This window comes from Mytilus galloprovincialis, chromosome 1 (assembly GCF_965363235.1).
Source record: "Mytilus galloprovincialis chromosome 1, xbMytGall1.hap1.1, whole genome shotgun sequence".
NCBI lineage: Eukaryota > Metazoa > Mollusca > Bivalvia > Mytilida > Mytilidae > Mytilus > Mytilus galloprovincialis.
Window position 1 is genome coordinate 39,776,609 of NC_134838.1, and position 24,633 is coordinate 39,801,241.

Consider the following 24,633-nt stretch of genomic DNA (forward strand, 5'->3'; position numbering starts at 1 on the left):
ACCTATTTTACTGAATATGAAATGTTTTTATTCACATAATGTGTGATACTTATAAATATAGAATACGTTTCGAAAGAAAAACTCTATAAAAGCTTAGTTTTGACATTTTTATAGCAATTCAAAATAAAACAGTTCACCTTTAGTATGGTAATGGCTGTAATATAACTATACAGATTGATAGACTGATTTAGGAATTACATCAATACAGTGGAGTTACAGACTTATAGGATTGTAAGTATGATTTATTTTATCACTTTGCACTTTCACATTTTGGCTGAACAGTTTGTTCAAATTTTTGACCAGTTGAACAATTTGATTTAATAAAACAAATTGAAATTGGGTCAAAATTTTGAATGAGTTGCAATCGGTGAATAGCAACACTAACAGTCAAGTCACTGTAATAGTAAAAGTTATACATTCTAATACAACCATGTTTGTAACGTTCATTTTGATTGGATAACATCATACATTTTCATGGCATCAATTGATGATAGATGCTATGGAACATACGTGCAAGCGCAGATGATTTAAATTTGTTTTCTGTCAGTTTCATTAGAATGGAGATAACAATATTGTATTTTAAGCTCCAATGGCATCAATTGGTGATTTGATGGTCGCAAATACCTGTTTACTGTCTCCACTAACGTGTCGCCAGTAAAGTTAATTTGCGACCATCAAATCATCAATTGATGCTGTCGGAGCTTAAAATACAATACAGTTATCTCCTAATTGTTGTAGTTATAAGAGTCTATTATTCTTCATACAATTTTATTTCATGTAAACAATAATAAAAATATAAACTTAAATATCAGCACCAAATAAATAGTAATAAGGAAAAAAAAAAACAAAAGGCCAAATTAGCCTTGTATCAGTGAATTCTAAAAAATCATGGATTTATCAAAATCTTTGTGGTAAAATTCTTATCGTAAAATCAGAAACATTTGCACAAACTTGTTATTGCATCATTGAACAATGTACAAAAATGTGAAGTAAAACTATTGTGATGTCAATATATATGCAAATAATGCTATCAAAATTTATGAATCAAGTTTAGATTTTTAAGATCCTAAACGAGTAGTATTACCATGATTACATTGCATGAATTTATGAATTAACAGTAATTTATGTTTAATAGATGGAAATTTATTCTTGAGGATGATTTAAATATACTCTGAAATATTCTTAATTTAGCCGAGTTTCAATGTTTTAAAAGAATTTTGTTTGCAAAAAAAAAATAACTGACAAGTAATTATAGGTACTACCACTGAACAAATGTGATACTATATTTCACCTCACTAGATTGTCATGACTGTCAGTTTTTCAAATTTGAATATTAAAATTACTGAAATTTAACTGTCAAGGGCAGAGGAATATAATAAATGGGTCGTGAAATTATAAAGATAAAGCTCATAAAATTCCAAAAATAGACTTGTAATATAAAACATATATAAGAAAATAAACAAATTGATGGATTACAAAGAGATTGTATACAAAACTTTAAAAAAAAATGTATACATATGTACTAAATAAGAAGGTACACATTTGTGAATCACAAGTACATTTTAATCTTAATTTCAATTCAATTTCAGTCCCTGCAGTATACATGATTGAAGAAATACATGTTTGGTTGATAACATATTTGATGCTTTTAACATGTTTAGAAACAAGCTTATAGGAAATCAGTATTTACTGAAAGCTAAAATCTGTTTCAAACATACCCAATAAAATCCTAGCAAAAATGAGTACCTCATAAATGATATGAATTCAGAGTAATTAAATAAAAACACAAAAAATTAAAACCTTAAGCTTGACTTGTAACATTGTGTATAATATACATTATATAGTATATAAAAAAGAAGATGTGGCATGATTGCCAAATGACCCAACTCTCCACAAGAGACCAAACGACCCAGAACAACTATTTATAGGTCACCGTACCTCTAGATACCTTTCTATTTCTTTGTGAACAATGGTGTTGCCTTGTTGACAGCAAATTATTACCATTTGTCAATTTTAAAGTAAGTTAAATTTTACAAAAAATATGGTAAATAAGTTTCTCCTACTAATTCACATTGATTACGTATTAATTATGCACAACTTCAATAAATTCTTATTTTTGAAGCATCCAGGTTTGCTGGTCATATCAAATTAAGGGGTACATAGTTTATACCGGTAGTTTTTACTGTCAGATAATATAGGCAATAAACAAAAATTCTCTTGTTGACTAGTACATATATTGAGATACTTGTATGTTTTTATACAATACATGCAATTGAATTACAATATTTGAAAACTATCTTATTTGCATTATCTAATTAAATCTAAATAATATATATATAATTTCTGCTATGATCAGATGTAGAATAAGCATTTGATCAGATGAGGGGAGATAATCATTTATTTCTTTTTTATTTTTACTAAAGGGAGATAAATCTTTGGTATCTTTTTATCAATACAAAAGGGAGATCATTCTCCAATTTCTTTTATTTTTTTTCTTAAGCAAAGAACAATTGTAGCACCAATATGATTTGAGAGAACTTAAGGATGTTTGCTCCTCAATTTTTTGAATTTTCGCCAGATTTTCGGAATCCTCTGGTTTTATCCAATTATTAACATTAAAAATTTTTTCCAACTAACCCCTACTTTTCTTTTCATATTTTTATTACATATTGTTTAAAAAGCCATATTTCAAAATCTTAAGAAATCCTTGTTATTTTTTCATAGCTTTTTAAACAAAAAAGTGCCAATGTAAAGTGAAAAAAAAATCTAGAGAGAATTCTTTCCCGCCAAATTTTCAATGGCTTACTAAGTATATCTTGAAAACAAGCACACAGACCCTCCATTTTTTTCTGCTTATTTAGTTTCTCTATTTAAAAACTATCAATTTATAACAGTCTTTCAAAAAGCTTGTTATTTTAAAACGGAGTAGCGAACATCCTTAAGTGGGAAAATTTATAATCAGTAAATGTTCAATCAATAATTGGCATACACAAAATTAAAACTTAACATTGTCTATTTATTCTTTCAAAGCAGATGTGGAGAAATTTAATCAACTGAACAAAAAAAAAAGAATCAATGCTTAATGTATAGAAATTAAGATTTCTTAAAAATCTGTTTCAATATACATGAGAAAAGAGTTCTGGCACCATGTTTACTGGTTTATCATTAATTGTATAATAGCAGAACATTTTTGCCATATCAAGTTTTAATTTTCTACAAAATCATAGATGTATGATTGTCCTTCATCATGCAAAATGAAAATATGAGAAGACAAGACAAAAGATGAACACTGCAGAGAGATGACACTAAAATCATATAAGGCCTTATACAAGTATCTAACAAATATGAACACATTTAAATTGATTTTCTACTATAAAATATAAATCATAATTTAGTGTCATCATCAATATTTCTGTCTGTTGAAGATTCAATAGACTTTTTGATTAAAGGCTTTTTGGATGAAGAATCATTATAAATGGCTGCCTCTGATTCTTCATATGAAAACATTGAATTACTTCTGTTCTGAAGAGGTGAAACCTCTTTTAAAAGTAAACTGTTACAATTTCCTGAACTACAAGCTGAGAGATCACTAGGCAAGCTTCTTGTAGATCCTGAATTATGTATAAAGCTTCTTTCATATGCCTGTTCAAATTCCCACTCTAAACTATGAGTCAAATTTATAGAGGATAATGGTCTTGTTATATCAGTACCAAAAGTACCAACACTCATTTTTTCGAAGTCAATGCTGCGTTTGAAATTTTCTGATGGTTCTGTATCACATCGATGAAGTTTTTGTGCACTTTCTACGGCATTCTCTTTATATCCTTTGTTAGAAATACCTGTATCACTAGAAACAGAATTGCGTTTTTCATTAATCATAGTTCCATGTATTAAATCTGGTAAACTGGTTCCAACTTCAGAACCAGTCACACTATCATCTTCAGCTTTAAATCTGACAACACCGTCCCTTATTACAAGATGAGATTGTTCTTTTTTCAATGGACAATGTTTTTCTTCATTTTTGATATCAAAATTCACTACAGTATGTTTCTTGTCGAAATCATCACTAAGCGCTATAGCATGAGAGTTTGCTGCAGAACTAGGTTCTGAGTCAATTAATTTTTCTTCCTGAGGAACACAAAATAAACGTTTGAACATTCCAGTAACAGTAGAAAATGTTTTATTTGAGCTTCTTCTACGGACCATGATTGGTTGTGATGCAACGTATACCATGAGGCAACACATCAAAAATTCCACAAATCGTAACAAAAACTGATAAGAAAAGAATGGCCATGGCTCTGGAATGTGGCTATCAATATAAAGTCTATAAACGCCGAATATTCCATACACTTCTAACATTACACAAAGTAATCCAAAAATAGCAGCAGCAAATGTTATTTTCACCGATGTATTTAAAGTGTATCTATTTTTACTTTTCTTCTTCATAGATCTGCCATTAGTTTTGCCATCTTTACTTGCAAAACTTGCTTTGTATATACTTGCAGAGTTTTTATTTCGAAACATAGCTGCTAATCTTAATTTGTTGAATATATGAAAATATCCTATGAATAAAACAGTGCCCCAAATGACATAGAAAAATTGACATACTAATAGCAATACTTGAGCACTGAAGAATAATCCAACTATAACAGATGTAGCAATGGACAGTGCAAAATGAAATGTTATAATTCCAATAAGTAACGAAAGTTTCTGTATTCTTGTAGAAACCACTTGAACCCTTGTTGCCAGCAACAGGGCATAGAATAAAATACTAAAAGCAGACGTCAAGCATGGATATGCAGTACTGTAGAGAAAATAGTTCACAATCACGGGAAATGTTCCATTTCTGTTGTGAGCATCTATGACAAGGTACAGTCCTCTCAACAAACACTGAAGTGTGACTAAAACATTCAATGTCACAAAATAGTTCCTACTGAGTAAATGTTCAATACGCCACAATCGTATAATATTATAAACACTGTATAATCCAAGAAGTAAGAATATTATACCAAATAAGTATACAAGAAAGTCCCATCCCCACTTGTATTCCTTCATAGCTAGGTCCCATTTTGGAACAGGTTCAGGAAAAGATTCAGATTCAGGTTCAGTTTCTGGTTCTGGTTCAGATGTAGTTTCAGGTTCTGATTCAGGTTCAGATGTGGTTTCTGGTTCTGATTCAGGTTCAGATGTGGTTTCTGGTTCTGATTCAGGTTCAGAAGTTGTTTCTGGTTCTGATTCAGGTTCAGAAGTTGTTTCTGGTTCTGACTTAGGTTCAGATGTAGTTTCTGGTTCTGACTTAGGTTCAGATGTAGTTTCTGGTTCTGACTTAGGTTCAAAAGTTGTTTCTGGTTCTGATTCAGGTTCAGAAGTTGATTCTGGTTCTGACTTAGGTTCAGATGTTGTTTCTGGTTCTAATTCAGGTTCAGAAGTTGTTTCTGGTTCTGATTCGGGTTCAGAAGTAGTTTCTGGTTCTGATCTTGGTTCAGAAGTAGTTTCTGGTTCTGATTTTGGTTCAGAAGTAGTTTCTGGTTCTGATTTTGGTGTAGTTTCTGGTTCTGATTTTGGTTCAGAAGTGGTTTCTGGTTCTGATTCAGGTGTAGTTTCTGGTTCTGACTTAGGTTCAGATGTAGTTTCTGGTTCTGACTTAGGTTCAGATGTAGTTTCTGGTTCTGACTTAGGTTCAGATGTAGTTTCTGGTTCTGACTTAGGTTCAGATGTAGTTTCTGGTTCTGACTTAGGTTCAGATGTAGTTTCTGGTTTTGACTTAGGTTCAGATGTAGTTTCTGGTTCTGACTTAGGTTCAGATGTAGTTTCTGGTTTTGACTTAGGTTCAGATGTAGTTTCTGGTTCTGACTTAGGTTCAGATGTAGTTTCTGGTTCTGACTTAGGTTCAAATGTAGTTTCTGGTTCTGACTTAGGTTCAGATGTAGTTTCTGGTTCTGACTTAGGTTCAGTTGTACTATTTATATACAACACAGTTTCATTGTTATTTACAGATTGTGCTGACGACTCAGATGTAGTTTCAGGTTCAGCAATAGGTTCATTTGAAGATTTAGCATTCAATATGTCTTCATTTTCACCTACAGTTGTGGACAAATTACTTTCATTAGTTGTGTAATTCCCAGAAAATTTTTGCTGAACATTCTTAATGTGAACATTTTCAAAAGTAGAATTTACATTATTAACATCTCTCTTGAACCTAATGTGTCTATCAAATGCTTCATTGATGTTATTCGGTTTAAATATCTGGCAGTAAATTATGCCACTGACCACAAATAGCAAAAATCCAAATATTCCAATACATAGAGGTACGATTGTCTTTTTCTGACGCATTGTATTTTGGTTACAATACTATGATATTTTCTCCTGGTATAAGATCCGAAGTTTCGTCATAATTTCAATTTGATCCACAGTGCAAACTTTCTTATTCAGGTTTCTTCACATGAGTCGTTCTAGTTGTTGGTAGATTCTGAAAAATTCAAAAACTTTATCAATACATACAGGCTTTGGGTAATTGTATTTCAATATACAATAATTTCATATTTTAATGAGTGAATAATGTTTCAATGTAAATTGATGTCATTTAATACACTGGATCATAATGTTTTTCGATTTTACATTATTCAGCAAATGATTAAAATTCAATATTATAGTGAGCAATCTATCAAAAACAAATGTTGCACTACAGAAAAATATTAGATTTCAAATATCAATATTTCATGGAACAGTTCTTGGCACCATATGCAGCTTATGGTATACAGTATATCCAAAACCAAACCAATGAGACTTTTGTCTTGATGGCGACTGTTTTGTAGACCTCTGGCAATTAAGAGTGTGACATATTGTTCATATGTAGACATTTGTCTATTGTTGAAGACTGTATGTTGACATTGAGAGGTCTATTGGTTGCTTTTTTGTATTGTTTGTATACATTGTAATCAATCCAAAGTATACTTAATTTGATTTAAAGATTTCAAATCAAATTATGTATACTCCAGAGTAAGATACATGCCATGTCTATTTTGAAACAACTACTGACATCAAATTTCCAATATAAGTATGTTTGAAATGTATAGATTAGTGCAATATACTTTTTGAACATTTGTTTTCCAATTATATAAATTATACTTTTCTGGTACAGATTAATATACTGTATCACTTATTTTTTGATATTTCAACTAAAATAATATAAAAATTGTATCAAAAACTTGATATAACACAACTTTGAATACTAGTAGGTTTTTTTCACATTACGAATCCTACTTTATGTTAACATAATGTAACTTTACCTTTTTTGTGTTCATGTAAATTTTAAGCAAAGTGATAAAATTACATTGCAGGATACAAAAGTGCCAAGTTTTTATGTGTCAAATGTAAAAATCTTTTTGTATGAGTACATTTAGTATTCATTTAACTGATTTTAATCACCTACGAACTTCCTGTAGTAATGTGTGGTTCCTGTTTCAATAATCCTAGATTAAGGGGTCATAATGTATGTTTAGATATGAGATCTTATGATAAATAGGTATCATTTTTTTTAACTGTGAAGTTAAATACAGAAACCACACTCTAATTACTAATGGGTTTTTTTAAGATAAGGGGAAGTAACTTAGAAAGAGACCCATTATTTGAAATAAAATCAGTTTATTAAAGAGCTGCAACTTAGACAGAGCTAATCTCTATTCAAAAACAAAATCTTCTGGTTCATAGTGACTTCATGTCTCCTTATATTTCATTTCAATACATGTTACTAGAACATAGTTGTTATAAAATGTGTCAAAAATGTGACTTGTAAAAATGTTTATCAAAGATGCTGATTTCATTTCTATCTATTTGTTTAAGAAGAAGAAAACAAATACAGCAAGAACCTATCACTATTTTATTTTTTGTATATTGACTAAAATCAACCCAGTTTTTTTTTTAATCATAACTGACTAAAAAACACATATATTTACTTCCTTTCTTGTAGTCATTTGACCTTCTCATTGACAAACAACTTTAAACTGTAACAAGTCATGTAATATAGCAATAAATATGGAAAATTGAAAGCTACCAACACTTATTAAGTTTCTGTGATAGCATAATCATTTTCAAATAACTGTATTTAATTTGTATAAATGTTTAAATTGCATGATCAAAATTAAGGTATGTTCATTTCAGTATTTTGGCCTTTTAAAAATCATAAGGGTCCTTTGTCAATTAACTGTTTAAAAAAATGTGGAATAAAACTGAAAACTTTTAGAATACACTTATCTGACAAAAAAATGACATTGAAAAATATGAGTACCAAATTGCTTAAAAAATTCTCTCGATCTTCAATCAAAGATTAAATTTGTGATTTTTACATACCTGATATTTTTTTCAATGGATAAACCTTATACAGGAAATAAAAACAGGAAAGAGTACTGGTAGCAAATACAAAATATTTACATTATTTCTGCCTCTGGTGATAATCATCAAGCTTCTTAAAAAAGTGTCAAACTACTTCAAAAATGTCTGAATTAATTGTCCAATCATATGATCATTGAATAGGTCAATTGCCACCAGCTGTGAGAAGTCTTGTGGTCATTTATGTAAATTACCAGGGAATCATATATAATTGGGGTAGTGTCAATATTTAATAATCAAAATTATCATTATTTCTATAATAATTGCTTATAAAAACCTATTTAATATTCGTCTGACCTATGGGGCACTAATTGATTAGCAGTACATAATCATATTAAAATAATCACTGCACATTGAAGAATACAATATTTCCCCCACTAAAATATAAATTAATTTTTTAAATCTTAAAATGGATTTTTTTAAAAATTTTATTGATTGATTTATTCAGATGGTCTATAACACCACTGTAAGCAGCTATATTATTGCAGCCAGTTTTTATTGGCAGAGGAAGCAAGAGTGGTTTGAGGAAACAACAGACCCTATGCCCTTTGAAAATGTAATTTGTTGTACCTTTGTAATTATGATGATAAAAAGTGTCTGTTATGGTTTTAAATGACATACTATGTTCAAATATAGTTCTTTCGATTCATAGGATGATTTTACTTTTTCAATCAATGAAAAAAACAGAAAACAAAAAATTGTTGCAACCAGTGACAATGGAATGGAAAACAATCAAACCATAAACTTGTTTCAACAAATATTTATTTATTTTTACACATGGTCTTCTGAGGTCTGCACTTTCAACTACAATATCTGAGTTTATATCTTTGTTTCAGAGAACAGATGTACCAAGATTCACATGTGATTTAGTTTAAGAAGGATTTAAGCATCTGACATATGTTAGTTAAGTACCCTAATCTGTGTAAATTATCATAAGGTCTAAAAAGGTTAAAAACTATTCTTTCTTACCAAACAAGGGTAAAATTTACTGAGTTTGTCATAACATGATCAACACGACAGGTGCCATATGTTGAAGAGGATCTGCAGACCCTTCCGGAGCACCTGATATCACCTCCAGTTTTTGGTGGGGTTATGTTGCTTAGTCTTTAGTTTTGTATGTTGTATCTTGTGTACTTTTATTTGTCTGTTTGTCTTTTTTTTAAGCCATGGCGTTGTCAGTTTATTTTCAATCTATGAGTTTGATATGCCTCTGGTATCTTTTGCCCCCTCTTTTTAAAGCAAAAAAAAAAAAATTAAATATTTATTGCGAACCCTATCTTAGTTTTCCATAGATTCACCTGCAAGTTACCTGTCCATTTAAACTTTTGTAAGTTCTATTGTCCCATGTAACAAATACAACAGATATTGTTCTCTGTGTAGTTTATTCACTGGGACCTTTAAATTTCTTCTAGGAGAAATATATCACTCATTGATTAATTTACCTGACCAAAAAATTATCTTCTTTTTTATTGAAATACTTCTAATAACTCACATAAACTGTATGCAATATTGTATTTATTCAATATTATCATTAATATATTTTCAATCTGTTCAATATAAAATCTGGTTTAATACTAAAAAGTTTATTTCAGACACATTTTTTAGTACTTTCCAATGAATTTACATGTTTTTGTTGTTCATTTATAGACTTATGTTTATGAAGACCTTAATTTAAAAATAATAATATTCAATTTTTTATTTATCAAACACACAAAAATATTGAATATTTGATCAGAAATCAACTTTTAATTTTTGAATCAGTATTACAAATGTAATATTGAACACATTAAAAACGAGTTACTCCAGGTATCGAATAAATACAACACCACATGCAGTTTTGTGAGTCCTTACTTAGTATTGGTATAAGTATTTTTTCTTCATTGACAGTTCAATTTTTTACTCAGGTAGATTAATCAATGAGTGATATATTTCTCCTAGAAGAAATTTAAAGGTCTGAGTGAATAAACTACACAGAGAACAATACCTGTTGTATTTGTTAGATGGGACAATAGAACTGCCAAAAGTTTACAGCTTTTACATTAATGCTAGCAAGACAAATCTTTGTTTGGCTTGCTTGCTTTGTTTGTATCAATGTTTGCTCAACCATGGCAATTCAGATAGGCGGGGCTTCAGCTTGTATACATCATACTTTAATTTTATTGGGCGTTATGTTTGAGGTTAAGGACACTCAATTTTAAAACATCACAGGATGACAAATATAAAGCGCAATCGTAGAAATGGAAGCCAAAAAAAGATTATTTTTTTCTCGAAGATATGCATTTTCACCATCCAACTTAAAATACTGTCGTCAAGTACTTTTAGTAAAACAAAATAGCTATTCGAACACACCTACTCTGATTTTGTAATTCATTACATAGGTATTTCATTTGACCCAACAACCTGTAGCTTTGCTATATAAATTAAAATGATAGAATCTGAAGCGAGATGATGTATCAAATGTTCTTGCTTTGTACGTTTTCAAGACAAAATATTCATCTCAAACACACACTAACATAAGAAGGTGCACTCGATTTTCTCTTTTTGATATAATTGTTACCAATTTTTTGATTTTTTTTCTTGGGTCACATAATCGGAAGGGCAGACACGGAAATAACTGAACTTATAGATTGAAATGTTCTCCGTCCGTGGTAATTTTTAAAAAATTGGAGGTTATGCATTTTCTTCATCCAACTTGATAGATAACCATGACTTCGACTCGATATCTAATTGTTCTGCTTAACTATGTAATAGATAAATTGAAAACTTATGCAAATGTTACTATAGTAAACATTACAGAAAGCATTTATCGCCTTCTCTATAAACAAAGAATAATCAGTTTGAAAGTTTACAAGCAAAAATTAATCCAAAGTGCGCAATATTCAATAACAATGGACATAATAAATAAACGGAATGAATTAAGTCATTTCCCCCCTACTTAATTTATCCCTTTTATTAGAAAAGCGAGTGCACCTTCTTATGTTAAGGTGTGTTTGAGATGAATATTTTGTCTTGAAAACGTACAAAGCAAGAATATTTGATACATCATCTCGCTTCAGATTCTATCATTTTTATATAGCAAAGTTGACTTTATAACATAACAAAATCACAGTACTAAAAGATGAAATATATGGGTCAAATGAAATAGCTATGTAATGAATCGCAAAATCAGAGTAGGTGTGTTCGAATAGCTATTTTGTTTTACTAAAAGTACTTGACGACAGTCTTTTAAGTTGGATGATGAAAATGCATATCTTCGAAAACAAAAATACATTTTTTTTTTACTTCCATTTCTACGATTGCGCTTTTTATTTGTCATCCTGTGATGTTTTAAAATTTAGTGTCCTTAACCTCCTACATAACGTCCAATAAAATCTAAGTATGATGTATACAAGCTGAAGCCCCGCCTATCTTAATTGTCATGGTTGAGCAAACATTGATACAAGCAAAGCAAGCAAGCCAAACAAAGATTTGTCTTGCTAGCATTAATGTAAAAGCTGTAAATGGACAGGTAACTTGCAGGTGAATCTATGGAAAACTAAGATAGGGTTCGCAATAAATAGTAAATATTTTTTTATAAACTTACCCTTAGATTTTTTCACTTTAAGTCAGCTCTAAATGAAATCCTGTAAGAAAAACATAACTATGTAAAAAAATATCCATATAACAGTGTCAAAATATTTACTATGACAAGTTACAAATGTTTACTGGCTGACCTTACAGTTATGCTTGAGTGATGTTAGGTAAGGTTGATGGGCCTGACATAATGTTACTCTCAATCTGTCAATCACAAATTAAAATATTTACATCATAGTCTGGCTAATAGTATGTACAAGGAAAAGAGATGTGACATTTTTATTTTGTTTTTATTCTTCATGTACTGAAGGTATGTGGGAAAGACAAAAAAATAAAGGCTTTGTTTTGGGAGGGACTATGAACTGAAATTCCATTTGTATTATCGCTGAAATATAATTAAAATTTAACCCATATTTTTTTAGGTGGATCCTCCAAGATTTTCAAATTTCTTGAAATATGTGACAAAATCCGATATATAAACTACCATATATATAAATAGATTTGACCTCAGCAATTTGTAAAATACCACATATTTATAACAAGTTAAATTTTCACAATTTGTACTCAAAGAGATTCATAATACATCATAACATGTAGGGACACTTTAAAAGGATTCATTTTTGGTAGACTGCACAGAAATATCATGCTGGTCTATCTGTCAAGTGACATCAGAAATCAACTCAAACTTTAAAATTATTTTTTTTTGTGTAAAAAAAATGTTTTTTCTTTTTCACCTGCCATGAGAGGGGATGGGGTGGGATGGGGGTGTTGGAGAGGTCCTGATCCCAAAATTCTGGACTTAAAAACATTAAAATCTTAAATCCAGACATCCCAAAATTCCCGAATCCACGAAAGGATCATTCCCAAAATCCTGAGCTTAAAAACACACAATCCTGAAGTCCCAATAAAGGTCCTAACCCCCCTCCTCACTATTTACTGAAGCAGAGACTACAGTGTTTTATTAAATGATATGAGCAAATAAGCCCTAATACGTAAAATTTAGCATGTGCAATACTGCAAACGTTTCACTCTCAATATAAATCAAGATTTAATATTGCTCTTTGAACAGGGCCAATTCAAAAAAAAAAAAACGAGAAAAAAGCTGTATTGATCACGTTTTTTTAAAGAAAAACAGGGCCAATACGGGCCAATACAGAAAAAGGCGGGAAAAAAGCTGTATTGGCCCTGCATTGATTACAGTTTTTAATTTTTTTATAATCATTTAATAAAAGTGTTATCAACTGGCTGTTTCTGTATTGGCACTGGTATAGATTCTCGGTCAGCTGTATTTGACCTCGACCCTACGCGTCTCGAGGCCAATACCTTTATCAGTGCCAATACAGAAACAGCCAGTTAATAACACTATAATAGTAATCACAACCTGAAGAAAGTACAGAAAATTGAAACAACTACCATACTATATTAAATCCCACTATAGCCATAAATCAACCATAATGAAAAATCATCATTCATTAACCTTTTTTCCATACTTATATATTTTGGCCATTGTTATTTGCAGGTGTTGAAAAAAAATTGTGAAGTTTATCCTCATTTTTCACCTTGGCTATTTGTTTCCTGCCTAATCAATCAATCTGACAACTTCCCATGTTCTTTGTTTTAATCTTACAGCTGTTTATTGTTTATTAACAAAAAAAGTAACTTTTTTTTTTATATATATATATATAAAATTATATAGAAAATTAAATAAGCATTAAATAACATATAAAATGGTCATTCTTTGGTGAAAAACATATTTCCTAAATTAACTTATTACATTGTAAATATCCTTATATTGGTATAAATTTTAACACCATAAAAACGTGACAGTTTTACATAATTCCTTAATCCTCACGTAAATATTATAATTTTATTATATTTTACAATTTTGGTTTAAAATACTTAAAAGTTGTCCTGGTTTTATTTTTTTACCTAATCTATTTCCCTTAAATTTATCCATTTTTATCAACTGATATTTTTAAGTAAACGGATAATCAGATATAAAGTTACTTTATTATAAATATGAGGAAGCTTAATAAAGAAATATATGTTCATTTTTATTTCCTGAATAAAATGCCTTGCATGTATGCATGCACATATGAAGAAAAAACCTTTCAATTCAGCATATATATTTCAAAATATGATATAAATCCAAGATGTTTCAATATATAAAATTTATGATATGCTATACAACTAATTCCTTCACGGTCTCAATAAAAAAAATTGTGCAGAGCATCAGTTTACAAAGTAGTAGTTTGTTTAAGTGTCACATATTTGTTTTCATTCATTTTTTGTACATAAATTAGGCCGTTAGTTATCTTGTTTGAAATGTTTTACATTTCTTATTTCAGGGCCTTTTAAAGCTGACTATGTGGTTTAGGCTTTGCTCATTGTTGAAGGCTCTAAGGTGACCTATAGTTGTTAATTTCTGTGTCATTTGGTCTATAGTGGAGAGTTGTCTTATTGGCATTCATACCACATCTTCTTTTTTATATTGAAGCCTAGATTAGGAAAACAACAAATAAGAAATAAAGCAAATGACATGTATAGCAGAAAAATTCCTGTGGATCTTTTTAGAAGAGAGTAAACTCCTGCATTAAGAATTAGATTACACTAACATCACTTTTATTTTAGTTTATTTAGCTTATTTATTTTTAAAACAGCATTTAAATTAACTAAACAGATTTAAGTTTTTAAAGTATAAAAATTCAGAACTATAAAACTAGAGAAGTATTTCTTTACTTTGACATCTAAATATAAAATTTTACCTTAAACATGTTAAAGTAGGACAACCTACCCTGATATATTTTTGTGATATTTGTGTACTAAAATTGATTACCTCTAGAAATACACCTTGTCATTTGAAGGATTAACAGACCATGACTTTGTCAATACAATGGGTGTTCATCTTTCTCTCCAATACCTGCAAGCAAAACACATAAAAACTGATACTATAGTTCAAATATTTTAATGGTAAATGATGTACTTTAAAGAAACATGAATATATTAGTTGTTTTTATCAGAATCCCATAAATGTCATCAGAAAAGTATAAAGGAATTTCACTCTGTACCAGTTAAATCTTTGAGAAAAATGTTGGTCGCAGTGACACAAACTGTTACTAAACAGTTTTAAACTAAAATAGACTAATGTAATAGCTAACATTTCATTGCTATGTGTACCCATAACATGTATAGGTTATTTCTTTAGAAACAAAACAGTCTTCAAAGCTAACTTACAAATCACTCAAGTGTGAATTGTAAGCTGTGGTGTAGACAAAAGTGACCAACATGACCCCTTATTCTTGCAATTGAAAGATATTGTGAAGTGATATTAGATATTAGTGTCATATCACTGATACATTATAAAGAATTAAGATGATGGATGGCAGTGCTTAAGGTGGTACCTAACACTTTAACTAAAATTAATTTGGCTCGTTTAATTTTCTTAAAATTTTGACAAAGTAAATCCTTTGACAAAAATATAAAAATTTCAAACAATTTGAACCAACTGTTTAATCAGAAAAATTACACTGGTTATATAGCAGTTTGACAAACACTTATTTTGATCATTGAGTAGCTTAATATTCCCTCATGAACACAACGCCATGAAAACGTGCTGCTAATTTTACAGAGTTATCAAAGCATATTCAGGACAAGAACTTTGAACCCTGCTTTTTACTAGACTGACACACTGACCTAGATTTTTAACATGTCAGTTCACAAGGTAACAGTCTTATTGAAGCTACCCTACCGAGACACATAATTGTGACTCTAGGCCCACCAATCTATACTCTTTATAAGATACAAGTTAAATAAATGAAAGGATCTAAATTATTTATATGTTCAAAACTAACGGTAGTTTAAAAGCCTACTTCAAATTGACTAAAATGCCTGATTTTTTTAAAAGAAGTATCACAGGTTCTCTTTTAAAAATCAGAGGTGTTCAGAATACCAGAAAAAACTTTAAAATCAGAAAAGAAAAAACCGATTTTCAATCTGTTCAGAAACTGAAATGATTTGATACTCTATACATTTAGTAATTTTCAGTGATTTAAAAGGGAGTTGGTTTCCTAACTGACCTGATAGTTATTCTTAATTTCACAAAGACAAAAATAAATTCAATTTTTATAATTATATCAACATATACATATATAACTGTACCTTTTTCTATATGCTTACTTCCTAAATTATTTAAAGCTAAAAGTTATATTAGGTAAACCGGAATTAACCAATAGGAAAACAGTTAATCCCATTAGTGAGCAACTCCTGTTATTAGTCATTAATCTATCGTGAATTAAATAATTGAAAATTGATTTAAAAGTGAAGTAACACTTTGATAAGTCACCCATGACCTCCCACACCATCTTTATACTAAAACATGACTGTTGTTGTTTTTGTTATGTAATATTTGTACACAATCGATGGCTAATTCTAAGGATATTTCTCACTTTTAATTTAACTTCAACCAAATTAAATGTTATCCTGTTTACCAATTTTGAGGGGTCAAACTCTCTATACATTTATTTAATTGGTTCATGAATTTTCAAGTAGACATGTACTACAGATTGATACTGTATATGGAATGGTTGAAAAAAAAATATAATTAGAGAATTTCATTAACTCAGACTACCTTATAGAGTTCATGCTTCCAGAGTGCTTTTCTTAGGATAAACCTTCACCAGAACACTTTAACCCAAACATTAAAAAGGGTTGTACAAATATGTGGAAACATTTGGAGCAGAACCTACAGGTTACTTTCTTTGCACTGAATTTGAACTGCTTTAAAAATTTAAGACACCTTTCATACTCTTTCATACTCAGTGTGAACAGGATATAAATTTACAGCTAAAATACAAAATAGTGAATTTGTTTTGATCAATAGTAGAAACTTGTAGTAAATAACTTTACTAGAAACATTATTATTGGTTGATTGGCCCAAAAAATTGTTATCTTCCAAAATATCAATGTGTTTAACAATATTCAGTTATCTGAAACTGTTGATGCCTTTCTTCTTTTAAAATGCATTTTTTAAAAACATTTTTACACTTTTATTCCCTAATGGATTATTTTATCCAATTAGGGTGGTTGGTCCCTGCAATTTCAACTTTATATAATCTACGGTGACAAAAAACTTTACCATCCAAGAAAAGTACATTTATGAATTTTGTAAAATTTTACTCTCTATCTTAAAAATTCTTCGAAATCTTTGTGTTAGATCTAATGTGAGTGTTAGAATTACTTTCTTTAATAATGTTTATGTTTTCACATTCCCCCCTTTATGTCAAATGTATATACTTTACCTAAACACCGCTTGATTCATTAAAAAAAAGAGTTAAATCCAGATATATTTAAGGTTAAATGAATTCCATATTGTGCACACAATGCACCATAATACCTTAATCCCTAGTATAATATCAAAAGCTGTAATTTACTTAGAATGTATATCAATTCTTCATTCTGAACTCATCTCAATAACAATCAAGGTCTATCATTAACTTGTTCACTTCGATTAATCATGCGAAACTTGAACTTGCAAATTAGAAATTCTTGGGCCATATATATGAAAAGATCTTATTTAAAATAGTAGAGGGATGTCATTCAATACATATCCACATCCTGTATTGTAGTTGGGCAATGTAGACCAGAACATGTCTAACCAGAGGATTCATTTATTGTATGAAAGACTTTAAAATTTGCTGCTTCTCCACTAAGCACACAGTAATAAGGAGTTATTAAGAGTAAAGACTGGTCTGTTAGGAGTCAGAATAATAAGTCTGGGTAAGGTGACATGTCATCTTAATACAGACTAGCAGTTTAAAATTTGGCTCAGTGTGTCAGTCTAGTAAAAAGCTGTGTTAATAGTCATATTACATTATAAACATTTATTATCATAATATTTTAGTATTCTTTTAAGCATTTCAAGTATCAATTTGCCTTTTAACTTAAAACACAGTCATTGCTAAAGTATTTCCTTTTTATGGCTCCGCCATGAAATAACAGTAAAATTCTAAAAATTGTACACACTCTGACAGGTTGTCACACAATTAAATGCAGACACATGATATAGAGTGCAACCTTTGCCCAAAAATATATTTTCTCAGGAGGTATTTTATGCAATTACAGCTTCTTACTGGCAAAAAGGAGACTGCCAGGTATGCTTACGGTAAATAAATTGTACAAAATTATATCTTAAAATTATAATTATAAAATAGAAGATGTGGTATGATTGCCAATGTTACAACTCCCCACATTGCATTTTTCCATTATGAAAACATTTGAAATGAGACTTCAAGCATTAAAGTTGTTATCTATATTTTCATAAAGCCTTTATTCCGAAGTGTTAGAAAATGATATATAATATTGCAAAAAGTTTCATTTTATAATATTATTTGACAGCACTACATTACTCCAAAATGTTCCTTTTCTGTTTTAGTCAGAAAAAGCAATATTCCATACCTAGCTGGTTGTGTTTTCTTCAGAGTTATGACTATACCCATGTGCAGTAAAAGCAAAGATTACTTCAGTTTTCACTCGGAAACAATTTTTTTGAAGATTTTCCCACATCATATTTTTTAAACTTTCAACTTTTTTCTCAATTCTACTGAAATCTAACTAATCTATTCAATTTATGAACATTATATATAATTTTCCATATGTCAGCCTACACCCTCTTTATTAGTTCCCTTTACTAACTGAGTTCACTGACACATTATGCTACCTGAAGTAGGCTAGAGATTTCTATATTTTCTTTACCCAGTGACTTAGATATAAAAACATTGACCTGTTGACCTTTGATGATGTAAACACACCAAATGATGTAAGATCTATTTGGGAAACAGACATCAACTTTGTTCTCTGTATCACAAACCTGATATCTTTTATTTCAATCTTAAACTAACTGATCTAGATATAAACCTGAAAAAACTTATATTCTTAATACCATTACCTATGTTATGTAAATGTCACTGGTTCAAGGCATGCAGGGTAAGTTTGGTGCCAATCTAACTCTTACAGACGTTATGAAATATTACTTAAATGAGTAATTCATTTTCTGTCACACTTAACAGGTTCATCAGACTGTATCCCTTTTCATCAGGTCAAATAAAAAAGTATCTGTGGTTCCAGTTACATCTGAAAAAAGTTAGGGTAGGTAGGTAGGGATTTTTTTTTATTTTATGTTTTTTTTTACATTGAGTCTATGGGAGCAACATTCTGACTTTAACAGTGCTTAATGAAAAATGACAATAAAATCTTTAGGGTAGGCTATTTTTAAGCCGAAAAAGTAGGGACAGTAGGGTTACTGGAACCACACATATATTTTTATTTGGCCTCATATAAAATCACAATTAAACATGCACCAAATGAATAAAGGGATTTCCAAATTTTATTATTTTTGCAGATTGTTCATGATTGTAAGCTTTTGTAAATACAAACATGTTTTAATATTATAATTCTTTTTTATCAAAATTTCTAATGACATTGCAGCAATATAAGAGTTAGTCATTCTCATCCCGAGACATCAATATCAGCCCAAGGGCCTTTAGGCCCGAGGGATGATATTGGTCGAGGGTGATAAAAAGAACTGCTCAATTACTTATCCGAAGCACCTGGGTTACCTTACAAATTGCGTGCTGTTGTTTTAAAAATATTTTGTTTTGTATTTAGTTGTGTATTTTGTATTTTTTATAGTTGCATTTAGTGTGCCAAAAAATATGAAAACTTGACGTTCGTTAAGTCACATACAATATGAAAACTTGACGATTTGTGACGTCACTTATAAAAAAAATGACGTCATTAAAAAAAATTACCTATTTTGAGGAAAATTTTTCTTAAGCAAAAAAAACAAAAAAAACTGACTTTATGTAAAAAAAAAAAAAAAAAAAAAAAAAAAGTAGGCGTGTGATAAAGGGTAGAGGTGTGATAAAGGGTATGCGATAAAGGGTAGGGGTGTGATAAAGGGTATGCGATAAAGGGTGCGCATCAAAGTTGCGCGATATGGATTAAACAGCAGGCTATTTATCAAATATGCAAAACTACTGTATTTACTACTAAACATATGATAAATATTAGTTCTCAGACATATATAAAACTTGTAGAAAAAACTTCTTTAATACAATAAATCTTTGCAAATTTCAGGCATAGATTTTGATGATACTAAATTCCTTCTTTTTCACATACCCTGAGGTAGACCATGAAATGAGAAGAAAACCAACAGAATTAATTGCTGATAAAAGATATAACAACTAAGAATGTTGCATGGAAATAAGTTTTTTTATGTTCTAGTGAAACAAAAAACCTAGACCCTTTAAGCAAGACAATCTCCCCATGTCTGCTATCCAATCAGTTGTGATACAAATATCAATGATGCTTACATTTATAAATGTATTCCCTTTTATCAGAAGAACAAGCCTTTTTAAGAGAGTTAGTGACGTAAGAGTGTGCCTCCATCATACAGACTAGGTTCCCTCAGAACATGTCTACTGGTATTTTTAATGTTAAACTATTCTTTACTATATGTCACCAAATAATCCCCTCAAAATCTACTTGACATTTTTGTTTATGATTCAACATCAAAAGCTGTCTTTATCCAAATTATAGATTTGAAGGTAACAAAAGACAAGTTGACCTAAAATGAACAAACTCATTTGTGGAAATGACAAGAACAAGACAGCTACTCCTGAAATAGGAGTGATCAGGCAAGTTACTGAAAGGTAGGTGTTCACCTAGACTATTTCTTTAGCCATATATATATTATTATTATTGATAATATTTCCAAATATCACTTGAATTTTCTTTTATAAATATATATTCATTTATCTTTTTAAATATTGTGTGGAAGCAAATTTTAAGTAAAAGAGCAAATATTGCTGACTGAAAATGAAAGTTGTGAAGTATACTAATAAGGAATTTTGTCTATTGTTTAAAAAAACATTTATTTGGACCATTCTGCTACCAATTTAGGCCCCTCAGATTATAAATTTCAAATGTGAACTATGAGATGTTTTATTTATTTCCTCATCAACCTCTTTGTTAACAGAAATAGAAACTTTCCAAGAACCAAAATAGAGCACCAGGGTTAGATGAGGATGTGAAGTTTCTAATACATTCACCGAAAGCTCCTTCAGCATACTAAACCCTGAGCCAAAAGATCATTTTACATAATTTCAAACTATTACCTTTGCAGTAATTGTAATATAGCAGACTGACTTAAAGATTCAAAATTTCAAATGTGAACTATGAGATGTGTTGTTTAATTCCTTATCAACTTCTTTGTTATAGAAATAGAAGCTTTCCAAGAACAAAAATAGACCACCAGGGTTAGATGAGGATGTGAAGTTTCTAAAAAAATCACTGTAAGCTCCCTTTAGCAAACAATTTAACCTAAGTATAGCCAAAAGATCATTGTTCTTGATTTTAAATTATTACCAGGTGAATGTTCGACATCATGAAAAGAAATTATTTTAAAACATTAGAAAACAACTTACTTGCAGTATTTCCTCCTTAGCGCTATTTTATTGTAGACTTCCTGTTTATGCATGTGATAAATGGTTAGTACTTAAGTTTATGCAGGTTAAGGTCAAGTGATTCAAAATTAAATAAACACATTCTTAACACTTTAACTTTCTGATCAAAGAACATGCAAATTTAATTTACACTTAAGAATCATTGTCAGGTTAAGTGAATTAATGGTTCATATTTTATTCATTATTCAGTCAAAATATTGTGTTCTGTTTATCCACTAGCATTGTCAGGGATCTAATTTATTTATGTAGCAATTTTTTTTACCTAAAAATGTTTGTTTAGCAATTTTTCTTTTATTAATCTAAAAGTCATTTATAATAGAAAACGTTTATTTTACATTTTTTTCTAATCTAGCTAATATTTATAGAAAGAATGTTAAGTACACATATGATTGAACTTATTTATTATATCAACAATGAAAGACACTTAAATTCAACATCTTTTCAATATACCTGCTTTTGAAAAACATTAGTCTGCAATAAAATATGTAAATTGACAAAGGAGAATGCTAGCAGACTGCACTGCTCCCAGATTTCCACTTATGATTATTAAAGGACATATTTTCTACAAAATAACCTACTTTTGATCCAAAACAGTTATTCCTTTTCATACTCAAATATCTAAAAATGGGCATTACATACATCTATGGAAATAAAAACTCCAAAAATCTTTCAATTTGACAGTTTAGACATAATATCATTGTTAATTTATCCAATAGTAGGTAATTGAATTTGCATTAATTCAACCATATGACATTAAAACAAGCCAGACAAATCAATTAATTTTGGACAGTATTTACAATTTTCACAATACAATCTAGCAGACTACAACAACAAAAAACCCACAAAACATCCAAATGTTCAGCAGCTACAAACTAACAATGCATAAAATTACTTTAATCAAAACAATGGTTTCCACTAGAAAAACAGTTAATTACAATGCTAAGGTCACTGCCTGGTCAAGATAGAAATAAGGAGGACATGCAGCCGAAGATTTATAGAGATTGTCCACTACAAGTGGACCTGACAATAAACACTGAATTGCTTCATAATCAAAGGTCAGATGATGAATAAATGAATAAACAATTAAATTAATTTTCATCCCTGGTTGTACCAGTGAATTTTTGGATCTCTCATTCTATTCAAATGCCTCAAATGACTTCCCCCAGTATTCATATTTCTGTCACTTTAATACATTGTATTTCAGGAAGACAAGTAAACATTTTTGTACATCCACATTTGTACAACTGGGCAAAACAATTCTAAATTTTATCAGGATGTCAGAAAAGACAAAAACTGTTGAAATCAAAACAATTTGAATCCATCACATCCAATGTTGACCTATATTGAAAACTAATGAGGAACATACCCCACCCTGAAATATTTACTTGACCACTGCAGCATGAGCATATATAACAAAATCATTCCACATATCAATCATTTTTGGTCCATCATGTATAGTTACCATAGATCTGACCCAACCCGGAAAACTTTACCCACAATTTTAGCATTAAATGTGTTAAATACCATAGTCATACAAATAATGTTGACAAATTCTAGACAGTCTATACTCTGGGGGAGAAGGGACTCTAGGTGTATAACAGTGACCTACATTTGTTGATCTCTATCATATCAGTAGACGTATAACAGTGACCTACATTTGTTGATTTATAACTATCATATCACTAAGTGTATAACAGTGACCTACATTTGTTGACAACTATCATATCAGTAGGTGTATAACAGTGACCTACATTTGTTGACAACTATCATATCAGTAGGTGTATAACAGTGACCTTCATTAGTTGATGACTATCATATACCTAGGTGTATAACAGTGACCTACATTTGTTGACAACTATCATATCACTAGGTGTAAAACAGTGACCTACATTTGTCAAAAACTATCATATCTCTAGATGTATAACAGTGACCTACATTTGTTGATTTATAATGATCATATTACTAGATGTATAACAGTGACCTACATTTGTTGATTTATAATGATCATATTACTAGATGTATAACAGTGACCTACATTTGTTGATTTATAATTATCATATCACTAGGTGTTTAACAGTGACCTACATTTGTTGACAACTATCATATCACTAGGTGTACAATAGTGACCTTCGTTTATTGATGACTATCATACCACTAGGTGTATAAGGATGACCTACAATTTTGTTGGAAACTATCATAACACTAGATGTATTACAGTATTCTACACAAATGTAGGTCACTATGACCAATTTTATATCCCCTTGATTTATATCAAGTTTTCATTCAAAATTCATTTCTTGACTGACCTACAGTGTAGTATTTTTCACATTGAACTTCCAATTTTTTTTCTCTATAACCAATCCTCTGATTTTTTTTTTCTCTATCCAAATTTGTTTATTTACTTAGTTACAAAGAAATCTATTCATATCAAATCCATTTCCTATTAAATATACCGGTAATTGTTTGTTCAACAAAAAAATACTTACAGTTTTGTTTCTTCCTGATAGAAAAATCATCTTTATCTTTCTGAAATATAATCAAATTCAGAAGTTGAATTAAAAAATCCCATTGAATACAATATTCAAGGTGATAAACACTAACTACATGGATGTCAGCTATTCAATTTACTTACCTATGCTAAATGAATACATATATAATATATATATATATATTCTAAAATGTAATATTTAATTCTAATGTAATTATTGTGGTACATCAGGGTAACTTACTAGCTATCATTTCAGTTTTTACACCAAAACCCTTTCACATTATAGTAAACTTTATGGAAAAAACTTTATAGATTAATTAGATCAAAAATAAATGTACTTAATACATAGACATCAGTACTAAAGACATAAGACGTTACTGACCCAAAGCAACAAAACACTTTTAAAGGTGAAGAATTTTATCTACTTTCAAAGAGCCGAAATGTAATTACCAGAAAATCTAATTTTAGATCATTTCCTTGGCACCATTATCAAAATATCGATACCCTTATTGCATTCTTTTATAATTATATAATACCACTATGGCATAATAAAATACTTTTTTGTACAATTATCTACAAAGAATAAATGTAAACACTGCATAACTGATATTTCAATAAAATATATCTACAGGGTGTATATCAATGAATGCCACAAAAAACACT

The 24,633-nt window shown here is 29.8% G+C and overlaps 1 protein-coding gene across 6 annotated transcripts; it reads right to left on the reverse strand.

The window, feature by feature from the left end:
* Positions 1–751: 751 nt before the first annotated feature.
* Positions 752–23,996, reverse strand: LOC143074124 (uncharacterized). Of its 6 annotated transcripts, none has more exons than XM_076249687.1 (4): positions 23,969–23,996; positions 14,798–14,881; positions 11,972–12,011; positions 752–6,469 (listed from the first exon to the last, which is right to left on the reverse strand). In XM_076249687.1, exon 4 carries the CDS (start codon positions 6,331–6,333, stop codon positions 3,385–3,387), a length of 2,949 nt encoding a protein of 982 aa, XP_076105802.1. In that variant the 5' UTR covers positions 6,334–6,469; positions 11,972–12,011; positions 14,798–14,881; positions 23,969–23,996; the 3' UTR covers positions 752–3,384. The 6 variants fall into 6 exon arrangements, with proteins under 6 accessions (XP_076105802.1, XP_076105796.1, XP_076105788.1 ...); XM_076249681.1 differs by lacking the exon at positions 23,969–23,996 and adding an exon at positions 21,444–21,479; XM_076249673.1 differs by lacking the exon at positions 23,969–23,996 and adding an exon at positions 16,120–16,152.
* Positions 23,997–24,633: the final 637 nt, after the last annotated feature.

What these genes read in the sequence shown, in the direction of transcription:
- LOC143074124 (XM_076249687.1), bottom strand. Translation starts at nt 6,333, where the DNA reads ATGCGTCAGAAAAAGACAATCGTACCTCTATGTATTGGAATATTTGGA.